Here is a 19,839-nt window from a genome sequence, read left to right on the forward strand (position 1 = left end):
GTCAAATTAATTCATTTTATAGTCAAAATTTATCATTTTTCACAGATTTTCTCATTTAAGCTTTCCGGCTACGCACACGGACTGCGCACGTAAAGTGAGGCGATGTTAAAAGAGGGTTTTATGGCCTCAGAACAGAGAATTCAATTTAAAAGCAAGTGATGACCTTTTGGGTCATCACAACTTTTGGTTTGTAATTTTCTTCCATGAGGATCCTATGCATACAAATAGCTGGATTGATTCCTTTGATGGCAGCTATAGTCCGCCCTAAAGCTCTTTTATGTTTCCTCAAGACTTCTATCAGTTTGTATTCCTGTTCTGGAGTCAAAGAAGATGAAATGACTACTGAAAATAATTCAGGTTCAAGAAAAACATATTTTAAATGAGAAGGAAGATTTTTGAGTTCAATTTTTGATTGAACTTCTTCTTGTGATACTTTCTCATTTTCAAATTCTTTTTCCAATGTTTCCGCTTCTTCTCTGATTGTGGCATTTTCATTACTTGTGGTACCTGACCCGACTAAACATCTTTCCAATGAATAGTAATTAAGTGATTATCTTTGTATTCGTCTACAAGGTCATCTAGTAAGTCAATTTGAAAACAAGATGTTGATGACTCATCCCCAGGATATTTCATCATTTTCTGCATGTCAAAAATTACTCTTTCCTCATCAACTCGCAAAATTAGTTGTCCTTGATGAACATCAATAATTGCTCTCCCTGTTGCGAGAAATGGTCTACCTAAAATTAATGGTACCTCAGTATTTTCTTCCATTTCAAGCACTATAAAATCTACTGTGAATACAAATTTGTCAACTCTGACAAGGATATCTTCAATAATTCCTTTTGGTCTCTTAGTACTTTGCTCAGCTAATTGAAGAGACACACCAGTATCTTTCATTTCACCAACTTCTAATTTCCTGAAAATTGAAAAAGGCATTAGATTTATTGAAGCACTTGAATCACATAACGCCTTTTCAAAGTGAGTACCTCCCACGGTACAAGGATTGTAAAACTTCCCAGATCACCAAGTTTCTGAGGAAGCTTATTTTTAAGTATAGCACTACATTTTTCTGTAAGCTTAACCACTGAAACTTCTTCCAATTTTCTTTTACTTGACAAAATTTCTTTGAGAAATTTAACATATGAAGGCATTTGCGTCAAAGCATCTGTGAAAGGTATGTTAATGTAAAGTTGCTTCAAAATATCTAGAAACTTTGAAAACTGTTTGTCAAGCTTTCCTCTTTTCATCTTTTGGGGAAAAGGCAGAGGTACAGAGTGAGGATTTGTTATCAATTCATTTTCTAGTACATTTTTCCTTTTATCCTTTTGGAATTTTGGAAACTTAGATTCTATTTTATTCTTACCTTCATTTACCTTTTCCACTTCTTGTGGCTTTCCTTCTCTATCTGCATATGGATCACCAAGAGATTTACCTGATCGTAGAGAGATGGCTTTGATGTGTTCTTTTGGATTTTTCTCAGTGTTGCTTGGTAGAGCACCTTGAATTTGTCCAGACATGAGGGTTGCTAATTGGCTTACCTGAATTTCCAAATTCTTGATAGCTGAATGTTGACTTTTAACCTTCTCGTCAGTAGCCTTAATGAATTTATACATCAGGTCTTCAAGGCTTTGTTGATGAGCTCTTTGAGGTTGCTGCTGATATTGTTGAAAATTTTGTTGCCCTCTATTTTGATTTTGAAAACCAGGCGGTCCCTGTACCTGCTGCTTTTGATTAAAAATTCTTTGAGGATTATTAGCACCATTAGGATTACTCCATTAAAATCCTGGATGTTTTTGTGCCATGGGACTACCAAATGAGTAATTATTACTATAACCAATCATATTTACCTGTTCTTCATTTTGCGTTGAAGCTTGACATTCATGATTCGGATAATTACCTTGACAAACATCACAATTCTCAAGTTGGGATGATGAGTGAGCACCTACCTGAAAAGCCTCCACTTTTTGTGTTAAAGTCGCAATTTGTTGTGTCAATGAATTCAAAGCTTCAACTTGATTTACTCCTGCCATTTTTTTGATAGTCATTCTATCTGAGGGCCATTGAACAGCATTTTTCAAAATTTCATTAAGCAATTGCATTGCTTGTGTAGTAGTTTTTCCCATTATTGATCCTCTTGATGCTGCATCAATTACATTTCTAGCAGAGGGTTTAAGACCGTGATAGAAAATATATAAAATGTCAGGGTCTTGGATACCATGATGTGGGCATTTTCTTAACATTGCTGCTAATCTTTCCCATGCCTGGTATACAGATTCAGAATCTGTCTGCATAAAATTATTGATTTCTTGCTTCATTTTAAATGTTTTTGTAGGTGAAAAATATTTACTAAGAAATTTTTGGGTCATTTGGTCCCATGTTGTCATGGAACCTCTTGGTAGACTTCACAACCATGTTTTGGCTTCACCTTTTAATGAAAAAGGAAAAAGCCCCAACCTGATAGCATCTGTTGTGACTCCATTAGACCTGCAAGTTTCAACTAATTCAAGAAAATCAATTAAATGGGTGTGAGGATCTTCACTCACATCACCAGTAAACTGACATGACTGTTGAATGGTTTGAATCAAGCCTGTGCGGATTTCAAAGTTGTTTGCTGCAATTGGTGGTCTCCTCATACTTGAATCTCCTTCAAAATGATCTGGCCTTGTATAATCACGGAGTATTCTATCACGTCGTGGTGCCACCTCATCAAACTATTTTCTACTTGATGTGGTGGAAGTTGGTTATTGAGTTCTTCGTTCTCCATTTCCTCTATTGTGAAAATTTCAGATCGTGAGGTCTGTTCTTTTCGCAACAACCGTAAAGATTTTTCAGTTTCAGAATCGTATTTGACTAGTTCTCTAGAAGAGGAACGGGTCATACACTTTCTGAAATTTCTGAAGAAAAGTTAAAATGATTAGACAAAAAAAATCTCAAATTAGTAGGAAAACAATTAATCTATAGTAGATCAGCCAATCCCCGGCAACGGCGCTAAAAATTTGACGAGTGACTAGCGTATATATAATTCTGACTCCTACTCTGTCAAATAATAGTATAAAAAGATATCGAATCCACAGAGATTGGTACTATTCTACAGATGTTTCTTGTTTTAATTACTATTTGAGAAAATCAGAAAGAGTTGAGTTGTGAATAACTAACAAAAAATGCACGAATGGAGAAAATATTTTTGTTTTTCACAAATATAATAAAAAGGTGTTGGGATCCTGACTTCACTTAATATTTTTATTATATAGTAGATACATTTATCCTTCAACTTCTATTTCTCATAAATGTATAAATTCCTCTCACGATTATATTTATATATTATTACTATAGTTGAACAATTAAATGCACTCCTCTCGGTTATACAAATTAATCGTTAAAATGGTAATATTAAAGAACCAGAAATATATACTTGAACTAAAGCATGCTCTGTTTTAGTAAGTCCCTTTCGGTTACCCTACTTGCTATAACTGATTACTACAATATGCGCCTCTTTCGATTACAAATAAGTGTAGAATCAATTTTAATATATATGAGCTAGATGTCACTAAATATAGGTTAACATCTATCAATACCAAAACTAAGTATTACTTCTTTTGCCTCTTTCGATTACAGAATTAGTAAGAAGTTAATATGTAGTACGAAATAGATAGATGTTAACAAATTAAATAACACCCAACTATAAAGCAGATAAAATTTAAATAAAAAGCTTCAGCTCAAGCATGTGAAATTGAAGAATAATATCTACTATTATATAAAAGTATTAAGATCCGTCATTTTTCCAACACAAGAAAAGTTACTCCATATTAGAAACAATACCGACAATGGAAATAATCTTGCCCATTAAATAAGAAAATAGAAAGAAATATTCAAGAGAATAATTCCTCCTATTTAATTAAAAACAGGAACTAGAGTAATTTCCAATACTACAATTTATTCAGAACAAGAAATGAAGCCAGAGTAATAGCTAAACGATGAAAAAGAAGCGAAACTAAAGAACAAAGAGAAAGGAAAAGCTTTCTGCACAATATTACACTTCTAAGATTTCTTTTTCGCTCTCCTGCTCTTTCATTTCACGAATGATGCCTCTTTTTATAGGCAAGCCATGACAAAGTTTTCAATTCACTTCTGGATATGAACTTGTCATGGCTGGTTGTGGCCTTGTTATGCTTGGTTATGATCTTCTGTTGTAAGTTAGTTATAGATCGGTTATAGTTTGTTGTAGCCGATTGTGAGTCGGTTATCCTTTGTCGTGGTAGATCACGTTTATACAATCTTTCTTTGGATAATTCAGTATTTGAACTTTTCTTGTCTGATATCTCCTTCATTGATGAACTATGAATTTTCTTATTAAATTATGATATTTCCAACAAAGAAAATTAAACTATTAGAATCTAAAAATCAAATAACAGCTTAATTTATACATGAAATTTTGTTTTATCAACAAATGTCCGATGAACAGGTGGCTGGGGACGAAGGAGAAGATTTCCTCATTCCCCGAACTTTCGTTGCCCCTGAGGAATCAGATGCAACGAAATCCACGATCAGAGAACTCGAACAGGTCATATTAATCGAGTGTCTTCTGGAACAAAAGGTAACCTGGGGACGGGGCTAACCCCCGAACTCAGGACAATACTCATTCGATTTGTCGTCGATAATATTGATTGCTTCACTTGGTCCCATTTAGATATGACAGGGATCCCACCGGAGATAACTACCCATCGACTAAGTGTCGATCCCAGATTTTAACCGATGGAGCAAAAGAGGAGAACTCGGTCCGAGGTAAAGCATGCATTCATCAAAGAAGAGGTAACTAAACTTCTCAAAATAGGGTCCATCAGGGAAGTAAAATATCCTGAATGGCTAGCTAATGTAGTGGTAGTCCCTAAAAAGGGGGATAAACTTAGAGTGTGTGTAGATTACAAATATTTGAACAAAGCATGCCCTAAAGAGTCTTATCCATTGCCCAACATCGATCGCCTGATCGATGCTACGGCCGGCCACGAGATCCTTACTTTTCTCGACGCCTACTCCGGGTAAAACCAAATTCAAATGAACCCGGAAGACCGGGAGAAAACTTCATTCATCACCAAGTATGGAACGTATTGTTATAATGTAATGCCCTTCGGGCTAAAAGATGCAGGAGCCACATATCAACGCCTAGTTAATAAGATGTTCGAAAATCATATAGGCAAATCCATGAAAGTTTATATTGATGACATGCTAAGTCCCTGCGCGCGGAGGACCATTTGACCCATTTGCAGGTAACGTTCGATATCCTAAGAAAGTACAACATGAAGCTCAACCTCGAGGAATGCACTTTTTGGAGTCGACTCGGACAAGATCTTGGGCTTCATGGTATCGAACAGGGGTATCGAAATCAATCCCGATAAAAACAAAGCCACCGAATGACTCAAATCACGAAGCTAGGAACACTTCTCTCGAACTACTAGATGAAAAACATGAGGCCGCATTAATTTGAATGGCCACATAAAAACAAAGGATCGAAAGGTATTACAACAGAAGGATGAACCTTCGATATTTCGGAGTCGGGGACTTAGTCCTAAGGAAAGTCACTCTTAACACTCGAGACCCAATCAAAGGAAAACTAGGCCCCGATTGGGAAGGATCGTACCGTGTCCCCGGAGTCATAGGGAAAGGATCTTACAAACTTAGTACAATTGGAGGCGAGCAACTACCAAACGATTAAATTGTATCGTTTCTCAAACGCCATTACTGTCGAGGTATGACCTTCTCCCTTTTTTTCCATTTGTATTCAAAACTAACTCCTTGCAGATGTTCATTTGGAAACATCGAAGCACCTTTCAGCTCGAAGACCTGGGGTTTCGAAGCTCGCGTTGCACTCTTTCCCTTAGTTCGGGTTTTATCCCAAATGGGTTTTACCGGCAAGTTTTTTAATGAGGCAGCACCTATATGCTACCTATGGAATATTCTACAAGTATTCAAGGATTCTTTTCAATCAACCTCGAACACTGGGGGGCATCACCCTAGGAAGACGCATTCTCAAAGAAAGCATTCCATGCCAAGGAGGGCCTCAATAGGGGAATGTTGTAATGGGCCAAACAGTCAAATAAACCGTGTCCATATAGAATAGTCGAGCCCCCAGCGGCAAAACATGTATGCATCTATCGATTATTTGAAGAAGCATTATTATTATATCAAAACACTTTGTGCCTCAAAGAAGTCTACTATTTTCATATTTAACGGCTCAAGGGCCAGAACCCCGAATGTAGCCGAATACTCGGGGACTTTCATCGACAATCGACACATCGAGTCATCAAACGCTCGAACTTATAAGACCTCAAAGAGGCACACTCGAACTTATAAGACCTCAAAGAGGCACACTCGAACTTATAAGACCTCAAAGAGTCACACTCGAACTTATAAGACCTCAAAGAGGTACACTCGAGCTCACAAGACCTCAAAAAGGCATCCCCTCGATATTAAGGCCAAGGCCATCACACTCGAGGCCTAAAGGCTACGGCCATACAAAAGACTACGATCACATGAAAAGACTACGGTCACATCAAAAGGCTACGGCCGAAATAATGCGGCTCGATGACGTCCGACTTCTGCCATAAAACTGAAAGGCCTTCATATACTTCGAAAAATACCGGTTAAATCAGACTACCCTCGGCAAAAGCAAATTATAAGGGGCTTTGATATAATCAGCCCTCGAATAATGCGAAGGCTTCGATAACATCAGCCTTCAAACCTCAAGAGGTATTTGATTAACGTTGCATATCAAATTACAAATGAGGTTCCAATCAGTCGAACCTTCGAAAAACCCAACGGGTACGAAAAAACATGCCAAGGCATAGAAAAATTGTCACTAAGTCTTTTAGCCAAAAAAGGGGGGAAAATTATAGCCGTTCTTAGAGGCAAAATTGGCCCAACTCAAAGAGCCTAAGGGCCAACCTAAAAAAGCCCAAGGGCTAACTTTACTTCGAGTTCGAGCAAATCCTCACTCGACTATACAGCCCACGGGCTATCTTAACCCGAGTTCGAGCAAACTCTCACTCGGGGACTATCTATAAAGCCTAAGGGCTAACTTTACTTCGAGTTCGAGCAAATCCTCACTCGACTATACAGCCCACGGGCTATCTTGACCCGAGTTCGAGCAAACTCTCACTCGGGGACTATCTATAAAGCCTAAGGGCTAACTTTACTTCGAGTTCGAGCAAATCCTCACTTGACTATACAGCCCATGGGCTATCTTAGCCCAAGTTCGAGCAAACTCTCACTCGGGGACTATCTATAAAGCCTAAGGGCTAACTTTACTTCGAGTTCGAGCAAATCCTCACTCGACTATACAGCCCACGAGCTATCTTGACCCGAGTTCGAGCAAACTCTCACTCGGGGACTATCTATAAAGCCTAAAGTCTAACTTTACTTCGAATTCGAGCAAATCCTCACTCAACTATATAGCCCAAGGGCTATCTTTATTTCAAGTTCGAGCAAACATTCGCTCGACTACTAAGCCCACGGGCTATCTTAACCCGAGTTCGAGCAAATTCTCATTCGGGAACTATCTCTGAAGCCTAAGGGCTATCTTTGTTTCAAGTTCGAGCAAACATTCGCTCGACTACTAAACCCAAGGGCTACCCGAGTTCGAGCAAATGCTCATTAAGGAACTATCCATAAAGCCTAAGAGCTATCTTTATTTCAAGTTTGAGCAAAAGCTCGCTCGACTACTAAGCCCAAGGGCTATCCGAGTTCGAGCAAATTCTCACTCGAGGACCACGAAGAGGTATAAGGATTATTTTTATCTCGAGACCTTGCTCTCACCTAACTTGGGCTCGAGAATCCCGACGTTCCAAGTTCACCTTCAAGCTTCGCTCGAGGATTAACAAAGACCTCGAAGTGTATTGTATTGATCGTTTAAAAACCTAAGGGTTTATTATGTCCTAAAGCTCGATATTTGAGATAGTCATTGAAATCATAAAATCGAGTCTTTTACGAATAAGGACAGAATAAAATTCGGCCTGGGCCAAAAGGGATACAAAAAGATCTTTTTATATATCTCCAAGAAATGATTACAAAGTATGACTATGGCACCCATGAAGGATACTTACACGAGAACAAAGAAGCGAAAACAAAAGCTAAAGATTCTATCACTTTTAAGGCCGTGACCTCGAGAGCATCATCTCCGGAAACCCTTTTCTCGGGGATACCATTCCAAATCTCTGGGAACGTATATATGGGACAAGAAGCCCTCGGTAAGGGTAATTATATCTCCAGCAGCAGAGATCGAGCATTCCATTAAAATTTTGGGCTACCATACATCAAGAAAGAGCGAGCAAAAGGGAAAAACCAAAAGGGGTTGCAAGATGCATGAGCAACAGTCCAAGAATGATCATCCTCGGAACTCTGTTCCGATGTGGGATGCAAAAGTTAGTAGATAATAGCGCCACCTCATTCCATGGAAAGCAAAAGGAATGAAGCGTCACACCAGGTTGAAGTTAAGAGAGATGAGCAGCAGTGTAAAGTTCGTGTATCTTCTGATATGGAAGAGATCCGGTGCTTTTCTCTCGTTGTCTCGAGCCGAAGCTCTGAAAAAGGAAACCTTGGCTTAACTGGTAAAGTCGTTGCCATGTGACCTTGTGGCCACCAGTTTGAACCATGGAAATAGGTGATTAGAGGAAGAAGTAAAGAAGGGAAAGGACTAAAGATGGAAGAGGAAGGAATAAGTGTAGTTGTTGTCCAACAAAGCAATCTCCTATTTATAGAAAGCGGACAACGGGACCGGCGGCGCAAGTGGCCGACAAAGGTTGAAATGTATTTAACGTCCTGGGGAAGCACACTGACATGACATTTTCGATCACTTCAAGCGCCTACGTCACAGCCATGATGTCATCACAAGTGGTTCGGGGGAATCGAGGCTCAAATCGTTTCATATCATTTCATTCTAAGAAACGCGGGGACTATTTGTATACGGTTAAAATCGAGGAGCATGATTTTGAAGTCTTAAATCGAGCTATGGGTCCGAGTCCGAGAGACTCGAAGTAGAGGTCAGATCCGGCCAAGAGACATATACCCCGAGGAGGCTGATCGAAGGCCTGACACGGCCTACATCGAGGGCAGTACAATCTCGAAGTCAATCAAAAAAGAATGGGATTTCTCAAGGACACGTGGGCCGGGGCATTAGTTAAAGGATAAGATTTGTACGAAATGGTACAGGTCCGTACTAGGCTGTTATACACCTGTACCAATAGGATTCTTTAGTATAATGAAGAATGTACTATATTGGGGTTTCCTCCTCCTATATAAAGAGGAGCCCAATCACTTTGTAAGGAGAGAGATCATTCATTGCAATAGAACATTCTTATTCTTCTTGTTTAACGTGCTCTCCAATTATTCTTTAGCTTTATTGTCTTTACTTTATTGTTCATACTTTATTACTCTTAGCTGACCTCGAGGTCCATGGATAAGTCAAGCTCGAGGTCCCCTACTGTTACAACAACGCTGATTTGGTTCTTTATTTCTCCTTACTTAAGCTCAATATTACTTGTATAATCATTAGTATTAGAATATTTCACGTATCTTTAAAACCACAAAATATCTTTAATCGCTAAGCTCATGTTTCGAGGTAAACATATTGGGCTCTACCTACTACATAATTAAAATCACATTTTTGCAGTCAAATGTCAAAGCATGGTCAATGTCTTGAACGTACTAAAATAAAACCATGAGTAAAAAACTATCAATCTAAGTCACATGTTTAAATACATCATTTGACATTATGACTTCCAAACCTCAAAAACAAACCAGTGATGCAAATTGTTCAATTAACTAAAATCAGTTTACTCCAAGAAGAATGACCCTAAAAATGGATCATTATATATGCCTTTAGTCCGATGGCATTTTATAAAGTCTTGTCTGGAATTTCTAAGGCTTTGATGTACTATTATGATGTCTTCGTTTTCTCATCATCAGCCTCGATAGGAATAGGATTACACTGATCATTGTCACTATCAATTGACACGTGTTCTGGAGAATAAGACGGAAATTTATCGCACCCTAAACTATGCTTCAAATAATCAACAAATCCTTCTGCTTCATCACAAGTAGATTTGAATAATAACAAATGTTGATGGAAATTTTCAATAGCAGAACTCACAGCTGCTGTTTTTTGGTCACCATGAGTCTCTCTTGTCTCTAGTACAATGGCTGCTGCTGTTATAAATTCCTGATATGCCTTGTTCAATGACTCCACAATGCCATCCATTACCATTCTGCAAGAGGATAAAATAAGTGTAAAATAATTATGTATCACTAATTAAATAATAACATCTTAAAGAAATCCTCGAGAGTCTCTCCAGTTGATGCACGGTTTGATCTATTGCCCACTTACTCTTAACATTTTTCTTCTCTCACAAAAATAATTGATTATATTCCCGCAAACCATCTATATATTTAATTTCAAATAGCAAATTAAACATGGTTTACAACAAAAATTACACACTGAGATCAAATATGTATCGTCACAAAATCTGACCTTCCACATTCCCGTTTTTAACAACCGTGCATGTTCAAACCCTAAGTAATGATCGTCAATCAAAAAAATCCAGGAAAAATAAATCAACAAAAGAAATCAATGTTAGAAACAAAATCCTCTATTTATTTGATGAATCTAAAATAATTGGAAAAAAATGTAAAAGAATTATATAAGTAAATGTGTTGTTGTTGTGAAAAAACCTTCTGCTGCTTCGATCGAATGACGAATCCGGAGGATCCACAGGAAAAAAGGTCCAGCTACGCCGGGTCAGGCTAGAGAAATACTAAACGGAGATCATCTGTTTATGGTAAATTTATTAAATGCTAATTGAATTTTGTCAATGCAAATCTGATCAGTAAATGCATTTGATTTAGTTGATCTCTTTTTTTCCATTTCTACTTTAATTAATTGTGATATTTTTGTAATTATACTATACTTGTACTAGTACTAGTATATTATAAGTGTGCGGACTTTTATTTGAAATATTTTACTAAAATATCCTTCAGAAATTGAATGACAATATTACCCACTTAATTTACCCTCTAAAATATCTCCGATTAAATGCTTTATGCCTCATAACATGGAAAACAAGATACTATACCAATTGCCATGTACATTTCAGAAGTATGGTAATGAAAAAGTAAGAAAATTTAATGCTTATGCGCTTGATGTTTTTTGGACTTAATTATAGTGGTTTCCTTTTTTTTTTTTTTCTTTCGATAAAAATAATATTATGATGAGATCTCGTGAATTCAAAGTTATTTTTCTGTCTTTGTCTTTACTTTTCCTTTTCCTCTTTTGCGAACCATTCTTAGCTTATGTCTTTTGTTTCTTTTTACTTGATACCAATATTTGATGTATTAATGTTCTACATAACATCTACGTCCTTATTTCTTTTACTTTTGTGATATATTTAAATTGTTAATTTATCTGTTACACTTAACTTTAGTTGCGTCATCGTGCCAATTACATCACAGATAAGTATGGCCATGTTAAACGCCATATGTTTTCACTGCAAAGAAGCTTAGAGATATTTTTTCATGTTTTAAATGTAATTCCTCATGTTAAAGATATTTTACTTTCTACTTAGAATTGTGCATGCTTGTTTGGAGTAATTGTACATAACTACTCATATATCCAATTTCCAATAAAGATTCGAAGATTTCTGTAAATTAAGGTTCTTGCTTTATTGAGTTGGCTAAATATGATTAACAAACTTGTATTTTTTTTCTTTAAAGACTTTAATTTTATAATTCATTTTACTAAAATTTTATATTGATACCCAATAATATGAAGTACAAGCGCAATGGACGTACCTAATAACTAGTTATAATAAACGAGAATAATTGCATAGATAGAAAATACCATATAAAATGAAATAAAATGCATATCTTGTTTATCATTTAACGGGGAATCATTTCAATCGAATTTTAGCAACCAAATCTTTCGCTAATTGGCGCAGTCCATGTGTGAGGAGTAGAGAGAAAATTAAAATTTCAAGTTTTAATAGCATCAATTCTTTCAACTAATATATATATATATATATATATATATATATATATATATATATATATATATATATATATATATATTCAAGCTTAACCAGAAGTTTCGGTTTGAAGGACTGAGAAATAAAATCTGATAGGAAACACTTCTCCTTTTAATTGGACCTCAATGTGGGTACCAAATATCAGCTAGAAAATAAAAAAAAATAAAAAAATAAAAACCGATTGCTACTGATCTCAGGATTAATTATTTTCGTAAACAAGTTATCTCGGGATTAATTATTTTGGGATTGTTATCCCATTCTTCTATAAGGATTAAAAAAACACTATAATAACGGGATAAGTAATCGTGTTGTCTTTGGTACTAGTATTATTTTACACGATCCAGGAACTTCCATAACACTGGTGTGATTCGGTTCAAGAAGTTGGCGTTGTTTGCAACTAATTTTCAACAAATGAAAAATAAACTGCAATCACAAAATAAGAGAAAAATATTTTTACTAATCAATTGTGAGTACAATTCTGTGTGTCCCTTGATTCTTCTCTCCTGATTATCTACGTGATTCGAGGGCTGAAGCCGTGTATTTCTCGAATGTAGGATGATGCAGACCTTCTGGGGATGTATTTGATCTCCAACTTCTTGAACTATTTGATTGTCAAGAAGTATCCGGCCATATTTTGATCTCTTTGTGAATATCCCAAGAGTTTATGGGATTTTGAGATACCTATTCAAGGGAACATGTATCACTTTATATAGGTGTGAGTTAGGATTTAGGATAGAGTAACCTCCAAGAAGCCCTATTAGACTCCCAGGATTTCAAGAGTCCTGTAGTATCTTTAATTTAGGATTTGGCTTTGTCCCTTAAAGTTTCGATGTCTACAAATGCCCCCTACTTCAAGGTTTGTCGGGGTGTAGGCTTGCCGAAACTTTAAGACGAGACTTGAAGTACTCGACCATCGCAACAAATGGTTTTGAAACTTGGAGTTTTCGATTTACAGGAGGAAGAGATGAAGGGCAGAACTGGTTCCACTGGGCGTGCCAATTTGCTTGCAATAAATTTTTAACATACGAAAATTAAACTGCAACCACAAAAGAATAAAGTGATTTTATTGATAAACATTGCGGGTTACAACTCTGTTTATCCCTTGATTCTTCTTCCGAATTGTTCTTCGTTTATTCGAGGGCTGTATCAGCATATTCTCGAACATGGGATGATAAGGACCTCTCTGGATTATTTAATCTCCATGAAAGTCGATCATTGTATGGATATTCTTCTTGAAGTATTTGATTATCAGGAAGAACATCTATTGATCATGACATTACTTTATGCCGTGATCCCTTTGTGAATATCCCGAGAATTTATGGGATTTTTTTTTGAGACCCCTCTTCAAGGGAACATGTATCTCTTTATATAGGTGTGAGTTAGGATTTAGGATAGAGTAACCTCCAAAAAACGCTAATAGACTCCCAGGATTTCAAGAGTCCTGTACTACCTTTAATTTAGGATTTGGCTTGATCCCTTAAAATTTAGATGTCTACAGGCATGATTCGGTTCAAGAATAAATTATGCTGCGACTTTATCTCAATCAAACGTGAGCTAAACTCATTTTAAATTTAATCTCAAAATTAATTATCCTTTATCACCCGTACCAAACAAATTCTTACAGGTTAGAACCTCCATGCGCCTCCAAAATCCATATACCCTTTAGGATTCCTTTAAGCTTATCAAAAACAAAAATAAAAATAAAAATGATAAATATTTGCATGAGTGTGACGGGCGAAATTTCTCGAACCCCAAATCCAAAAATTAGGAAACACGTATGCTGGCCAACATATGTTGCTTCCTTACGAGGATGATAAACAAAATTGGGTTAATTGGGTATGCCTTTGTCTTCTTTTCCCTTTTTTTTTCCTGGTTAAAATATTAAAGTTTGCAAAACTATTTTAAATATACCAAAAGGTTTTTAATTCGAGTTTGATCTTTTTGGCAATGCTGCAACTATAACTTCAGTGAAGAAGTTGTATGCCAACATTCTATATTTATTAAATTTTTAACTCTAACTCACAATGAAATCAAACAAGAAATGAGAGCAAGAATCTTTATGCAATATTGCTCTTTATGCTCTACAGTTAATGTACCTATGACCACCTCAGCTAAATGGATAGATGGTAAGAAAAAATAACTTCAAAAAGTGCAATCTGTACCTTTTTTTCTTTCTTGTGCGTAATTATATCATGTAGTTCAATCGAAACTACAAGGAGGTTTCCTCAAAATTTGGACTCATTCACTGCCTACGATGACTTGGTGAGTTTTTGCCCTTCTTGGCCACATATAAAATACCGTTTTGTGGCATTTTGGAACTGCCATCTCTTTGCCTTTTATGGGTTTTGCATGAACCTTGGAGTTTGTCACTTTTGGGTCAGATACTAGCTGCTTGCTTTTATTTGGATACTTGCCTAGTTTATGTATTTAGCCTTTTCATTTTCTTAGTTTTCTTTATGCAATCATATTTAAAATGTAATAAAGATCGTTTGAAATGGTTAAATACTATAGTACATTACGTATGATTAGTCTTAGAAGTTAGAGTTGAGATTAATGTTCAATTATTGTTACTACCAGGGGCGAAGGTACATAGCCCTAAGGGTGGTCAACTGACCACCTGTATATATAGGTAAAATATTAGATTTTAATGATATATAACATATATTGAACATTCTTTATCGGGGATGAAATTTCTGGCATCGCCACTGGTTACTACACTTGTATTAGGTCCAGGCGTCCGGCATTTGTTAAAGGTCCTCTTGTTCTGGTTAGAGATTGGTAGTATGTCCTTGTAGAGATAATTGTGTGATTAAGATAATAAACTTTAGAACCCTTATTTAATATTTGAAAGAAATACTAGAGTAAAATGGATTCATATAGCCAGAATCCAACTAACATATAATCCAGTTGATTGATAGATTGATTCATAGTATTAAAACTTAAAGTAAGATTTTAACAGTAAACAAGCATTTTGAAGACAATACTATATTTTTATATTTTTCTTAAATTGTTCTTGCAGCTCTGTTTTGTTTTTGAATTTGTTTCTCTATGTGAACAGAATGGAGATCAAAATTCTTCTTGCATCACTTGTAATATGGTATATAACCTGCATCAATGTAAATGCTGATGATATGGTTAGGATTGAGCTAAAAAGGCAATCGTTGGACCTTTCTAGCATAAGCGATGCAAGAATCTATGCTAAAGATCTCAGGGGTCGCAATAGAAATTTGGCTGCTCTGAATGACCAGATAGTTTACCTAAAAAATTATCATGATGTTCAGTACTTCGCGGAGATTGGTATTGGTTCACCGCCCCAACGATTCATTGTTGTGTTTGATACTGGAAGTTCCTATCTTTGGGTCCCTTCTTCAAGATGTTTCTTCTCGGTTAGTCTTTGTCAAGTTGTGGATTAACAATTTTCACAATATGAAACTAACTTTTGAATGGATTTTTCCAATGCAGATTGCATGTTATCTTCGTTCCAGGTACAAATCAAGACTGTCAAATACGTATACAAAAATTGGTAGTTACCCAATGGACCTCCAAACCTTTATTTTGGTTAGATGCATTGTTGATATTAAGCGTAGAATAGCTTAATCGAAATACTTATCACTTCTATATATGGGCTTTTATGATAGGAAAATCTTGCAAAATCCCTTTTGGCACTGGTTCAGTGCATGGATTCCTCAGCCAAGACAATGTGAAAGTTGGAGGTGCTGTCTTAAAGCAGCAGGTGCCGGTCTTTGCAGCTGAAATTGTAGATATGTTTTCAAGTTACATGTTGAATAAAATTTATTAAACAGGTTTTCACTGAGGTAACACGGGAGGGATACTTCACATTCTTGCGTGCACGATTTGATGGAGTACTAGGACTTGGATTTCAGGGCACGACTTCAGGGAATATCACACCAGTATGGTAAATTATTATCTCTTCATATTATAATAACTTTTGACATAGTAATTTATGCTTTCTGACATAGTTTTAATGAGCCTGTACATTCTCTTATTGATTTCTTACCTGTGTCATTGAAATTGAAATCCACATTCTTTTGTGTGAGTTAATTTCAGGTATAACATGTTGCTTCAGCATATGGTTACCAAGTCAATCTTCTCATTCTGGCTAAATCGAGATCCTACGTCTAAGATAGCGGGTGAAATTATCTTTGGAGGCATGGATTGGACTCACTTCAGGGGTCAGCATACATACGTACCAGTCGCTCAAAATGGTTATTGGGAGGTAACCTGCGTCTCCGTTTAATGGAACTTTATTTGTATTGGTTACTTGGTAACCTGAAAAAACTGAGTTTTTGTCAAAAATTCCAGATTGAGATAGGGGATCTATTTATAGGAAACAATTCAACAGGTAATATCATCATATACATAAGTGATTTACTATATAAAAACAATGCATCTCTAGTGTAATTTCTGCTCTTTCCCTTTCAGGCCTTTGTAAGGATGGATGTCCAGCTATTGTGGATACAGGAACATCGTTTATCGCTGGTCCAACTGTCTGTATTTAAACCATTGTTGATTTTAATTCTTTTTTGCACGATTTGTTTCTTCTCAGCCATCTCCATTTCAGACTATTTTAACTCAAATAAATCATGCCATTGGAGCGGAAGGAATTATTAGTTTGGAATGCAAAAAAGTTGTCTCGAATTATGGGGATTCGATCTGGGAACGCTTGATAGCAGGGGTAACTGCTTTTTAACTTCTAATTGTTGTGTGCAGGTATTTTAGGTGTTCTCTTATTTAGATGTCATCCTTTTGTTTGGCTGCATGCAGTTACAACCGGAGAACGTATGCAACAGAATTGGACTCTGTACAAATAATGGATCTTTATGTTCATCTTGTGAGATGATAGTGTTCTGGATACAAGTAGAGATTAGAAAAGAGAGATCAAAAGAAAAAGCGTTTCAATATGCCAATCAGGTATTCATGTCACAGTTGTCTTTTTCTTTTTCGAGTTCTCGTTTGTTACTTACTACTAATACATGTAATTTGTGCTGAAGCTGTGTGAGAAGCTTCCGAATCCTGGGGGGAAATCATTTATCAACTGTGATGTCTTTGCCCTCCCACATATAACATTTACCATTGGAGACAAATCTTTTCCCCTTTCTCCAGATCAGGTTTGTTTTTATGTTATCTCAAACTATTCCTCCATTATCAATATGTGTTAAAGGTAGCAACTGGTGCATCTGTGCTACTTCACTTGTGTTAATTTTAGGAGTTACGAAGATGACATAATATCGAATAGAAGTTCTTATCTTCCCATTAAAATTTATGTTGCTGGTAGAGGCGGATGCAACATTTAGTACCGGGTTCAGTCAAATCTAATAAATAGTAGTGCTGAACCTATAACTTTAAAAATACAATGAGTTCAATACTAAAAATCTTAAAGGTTAAAGCCATAAAATTCAAATTCTAGATCCACCACTGGTTGCTCGGATCCTGCAAAAATGTCATTGCACAATTTTTGGAGTATCCGACATGGGCACGTGCGGTTGGCAATTTTGGAGCAATGTGGATTAAAATTGCTTCGACAACTTGAACTAATTTCCAGTAAGGTTCATTGAAAAAGCCGTTAGCGTCTGGTTTTTAGGCCGTATATAAACATATTATAGTTTTAAATAGCAATGCTTTCTCTTCTTCCACTTACTATCTTCCTTTCTGTGTAATAGTATGTTATCAGAGTTGATGACAGCCAAGGTGTCCACTGTATTAGTGGATTTACAACTTTAAACGTGCATCCGCGACGTCCCCTCTGGTAAGACTATTTTCAGTACTGCCATAAGTAATATAACATCCAGTTGTATGATGTATTCAACTCTACTTTTGCAGGGTTCTTGGAGATGCATTCTTGAGAGCATATCACACAGTTTTCGACTTTGGCAGTTCACAAATTGGATTTGCAGAAAGTGCTTAGAGTGGTCGGTTTCAAGGATTATGACATAGAATTGTTCAAAGGACATTGTACTGTTATTACTCAAAATTTGTTTGGTTTTGCAGCTTGAATTTACTTTCTAGGTAGACCAATAAAACTGTTCTATGTTTCTACCCCTTTGTTCAATGTCCTTCATGCTGATGAACACTGGACACTGAGAAATGGTTTTGGGAATAATATACTTCAGAAGTTAGGTGGAGAAGGACGCCCATTGTCGATGTAGAGACACAGATCTCCAAGCCTTTAGCCATGGTTGAGCTTTTTCAACGAGATTGGTATTGGACTGAAATCCATGGAATGAAGGTGGTGAAAATGTTCAGAAAAAAAAAAAAGGGGGAAACCAGTTGTCTCACGTGTACAATAGAGAAATAAAGAGTTGTAATTGAATACCAAATGGCCCATAAAAAGTAGTAGTAATATCGAAAATGCCCTTCGTCGTACTACCCTAGTTCAATTATTATATAGTTAATAATTAATAATATATATATATATATATATATATATATATATATATATATATATATATATATATATATACCACTATTAACATGGAATAACTAATTCATGTATAATTTATACATAGAAAAACAATAAAAGGACAAAAGTATCCTTGTTTTTTCCCTAGAAGCCTATGAAAGTAAAGTATCCATGGATATAATTATAAACTGATAGCCTTTTAGTTCAAACAATTAATTAGATTTTAAATAATATCTTTTATATCCAATTTTTAATACAATGAACCAAACGCACAACAAGAAATAATTAGCGCATTACTAATTCATGTATTACTTATTCAACCCAAAAATAGTTTCGATATAAAATAATTAAATTTATATTTAATAAAGTCACTAGCAATCGGTTCAAATCAAAGCTTAATTGAATGAATTGTAGAATTAGGCTAAATAAGTAACGAATAAAGCAATAAAAATATATAAGCAAAAGAAAGAATGATTTTATTGAGCTTGGTTATGAGCCACAATATTTGCTAAGTAAGGAGAGATTGATTGCTTAGCCGGGCCAGGATACAACAACTTTAAGTAAAGAGTAAGTTGAGAGAAAACTGAATGAATTACAAGTAAGGGGAGTGTGGGTATTTATAGCTTAAGTTTAACCTTCACACGCCTGTCCCCACTTCCGCACATGCTCTGGGTGATTAGTGTTGATATCCAATTTTTCCCTGTATTTTTTTAAATATGCAAAATACCCTCGAAATAGCCTATATAGGCATATATAAGTACATCCCAAGGTCCTATTATTTTTCCTTAATTTTTCAAAGATTTTTAAATCAATTTACTGCCCTATTTTATCAAGAAAAATCCAATGATGGTCCCTAAAATTATCATTTTTGGTGATTCATTTATTGGATTCTTATTTTTGTACTAAAATATGGCTAAGATATTTTTTACATATTTTTATAAATTTATTTGGTATTTTTAAGGGTAAAATTGCATAATTGCAATATTAGCCATTTTTAAATCCGTCTCATATTTTATAAAATGGGATTTTATATTTTTTAAATTAATAATTATATATTATAAGACATTTTAGTACTTTTAATTTGTTTCCAGAAATTTGTTTATTAGTTTTTATAAATTAAGAGGGTAAAAGAGGCTATTTAACTTATAGCCACATTTGGCTTTCTAATTTGGCCTAATTAAACCCAAGCCCCAACCCAAATTAGACCAATCCAATACCCAGCCCAATCCAATTATCCTATCCGACCCACCTACCCCATCCAATCTGGACCGTTGATCATTCAGATCAACGGTCCTCGTTTAACCTACCTAAATTAAACCAAACGACCCCCCAATACCCCTCATTTTTCCC

General features: G+C 35.8%; 2 protein-coding genes and 1 long non-coding RNA gene across 3 annotated transcripts; 1 reads left to right on the top strand and 2 right to left on the bottom strand.

Annotated features, from left to right (window-relative positions):
• Nucleotides 517-2,315, bottom strand: LOC109232611. The gene is made up of 4 exons (XM_019398371.1): nt 1,848-2,315; nt 1,364-1,724; nt 994-1,165; nt 517-916 (listed from the first exon to the last, which is right to left on the bottom strand). The coding sequence occupies exons 1-4, from the start codon at nt 2,313-2,315 to the stop codon at nt 517-519; spliced, it is 1,401 nt and encodes a 466-aa protein (XP_019253916.1).
• LOC109232771 lies at nt 9,684-10,866 on the bottom strand. The gene is made up of 2 exons (XR_002068987.1): nt 10,720-10,866; nt 9,684-10,256 (listed from the first exon to the last, which is right to left on the bottom strand). It is a non-coding gene; the product is annotated as an uncharacterized LOC109232771 (long non-coding RNA).
• On the top strand, nt 14,389-18,438 carry LOC109232191 (aspartic proteinase-like). Its single transcript, XM_019397869.1, has 13 exons — nt 14,389-14,444; nt 15,127-15,454; nt 15,531-15,591; nt 15,707-15,801; nt 15,872-15,984; nt 16,137-16,305; nt 16,392-16,431; nt 16,512-16,576; nt 16,651-16,764; nt 16,854-17,000; nt 17,081-17,197; nt 17,750-17,835; nt 17,910-18,438. Exons 2-13 carry the CDS (start codon nt 15,128-15,130, stop codon nt 17,992-17,994), a joined length of 1,419 nt encoding a protein of 472 aa, XP_019253414.1. The 5' UTR covers nt 14,389-14,444; nt 15,127; the 3' UTR covers nt 17,995-18,438.

Source organism: Nicotiana attenuata, chromosome 9 (genome assembly GCF_001879085.1).
Source record: "Nicotiana attenuata strain UT chromosome 9, NIATTr2, whole genome shotgun sequence".
Lineage (NCBI taxonomy): Eukaryota > Viridiplantae > Streptophyta > Magnoliopsida > Solanales > Solanaceae > Nicotiana > Nicotiana attenuata.

Coding starts and splice junctions, on each gene's coding strand:
- LOC109232191 (XM_019397869.1), top strand. CDS start 15,128: ATGGAGATCAAAATTCTTCTTGCATCACTTGTAATATGGTATATAACC. Junction 15,802..15,871: donor GTGCTGTCTTAAAGCAGCAG/GTGCCGGTCTTT, acceptor TTTATTAAACAG/GTTTTCACTGAGGTAACACG. Junction 16,765..16,853: donor GGGAACGCTTGATAGCAGGG/GTAACTGCTTTT, acceptor GGCTGCATGCAG/TTACAACCGGAGAACGTATG.
- LOC109232611 (XM_019398371.1), bottom strand. CDS start 2,315: ATGAAGCAAGAAATCAATAATTTTATGCAGACAGATTCTGAATCTGTA. Junction 1,166..1,363: donor AGTGGAAAAGGTAAATGAAG/GTAAGAATAAAA, acceptor TACCTTTCACAG/ATGCTTTGACGCAAATGCCT. Junction 917..993: donor AGTTTTACAATCCTTGTACC/GTGGGAGGTACT, acceptor TTCAATTTTCAG/GAAATTAGAAGTTGGTGAAA.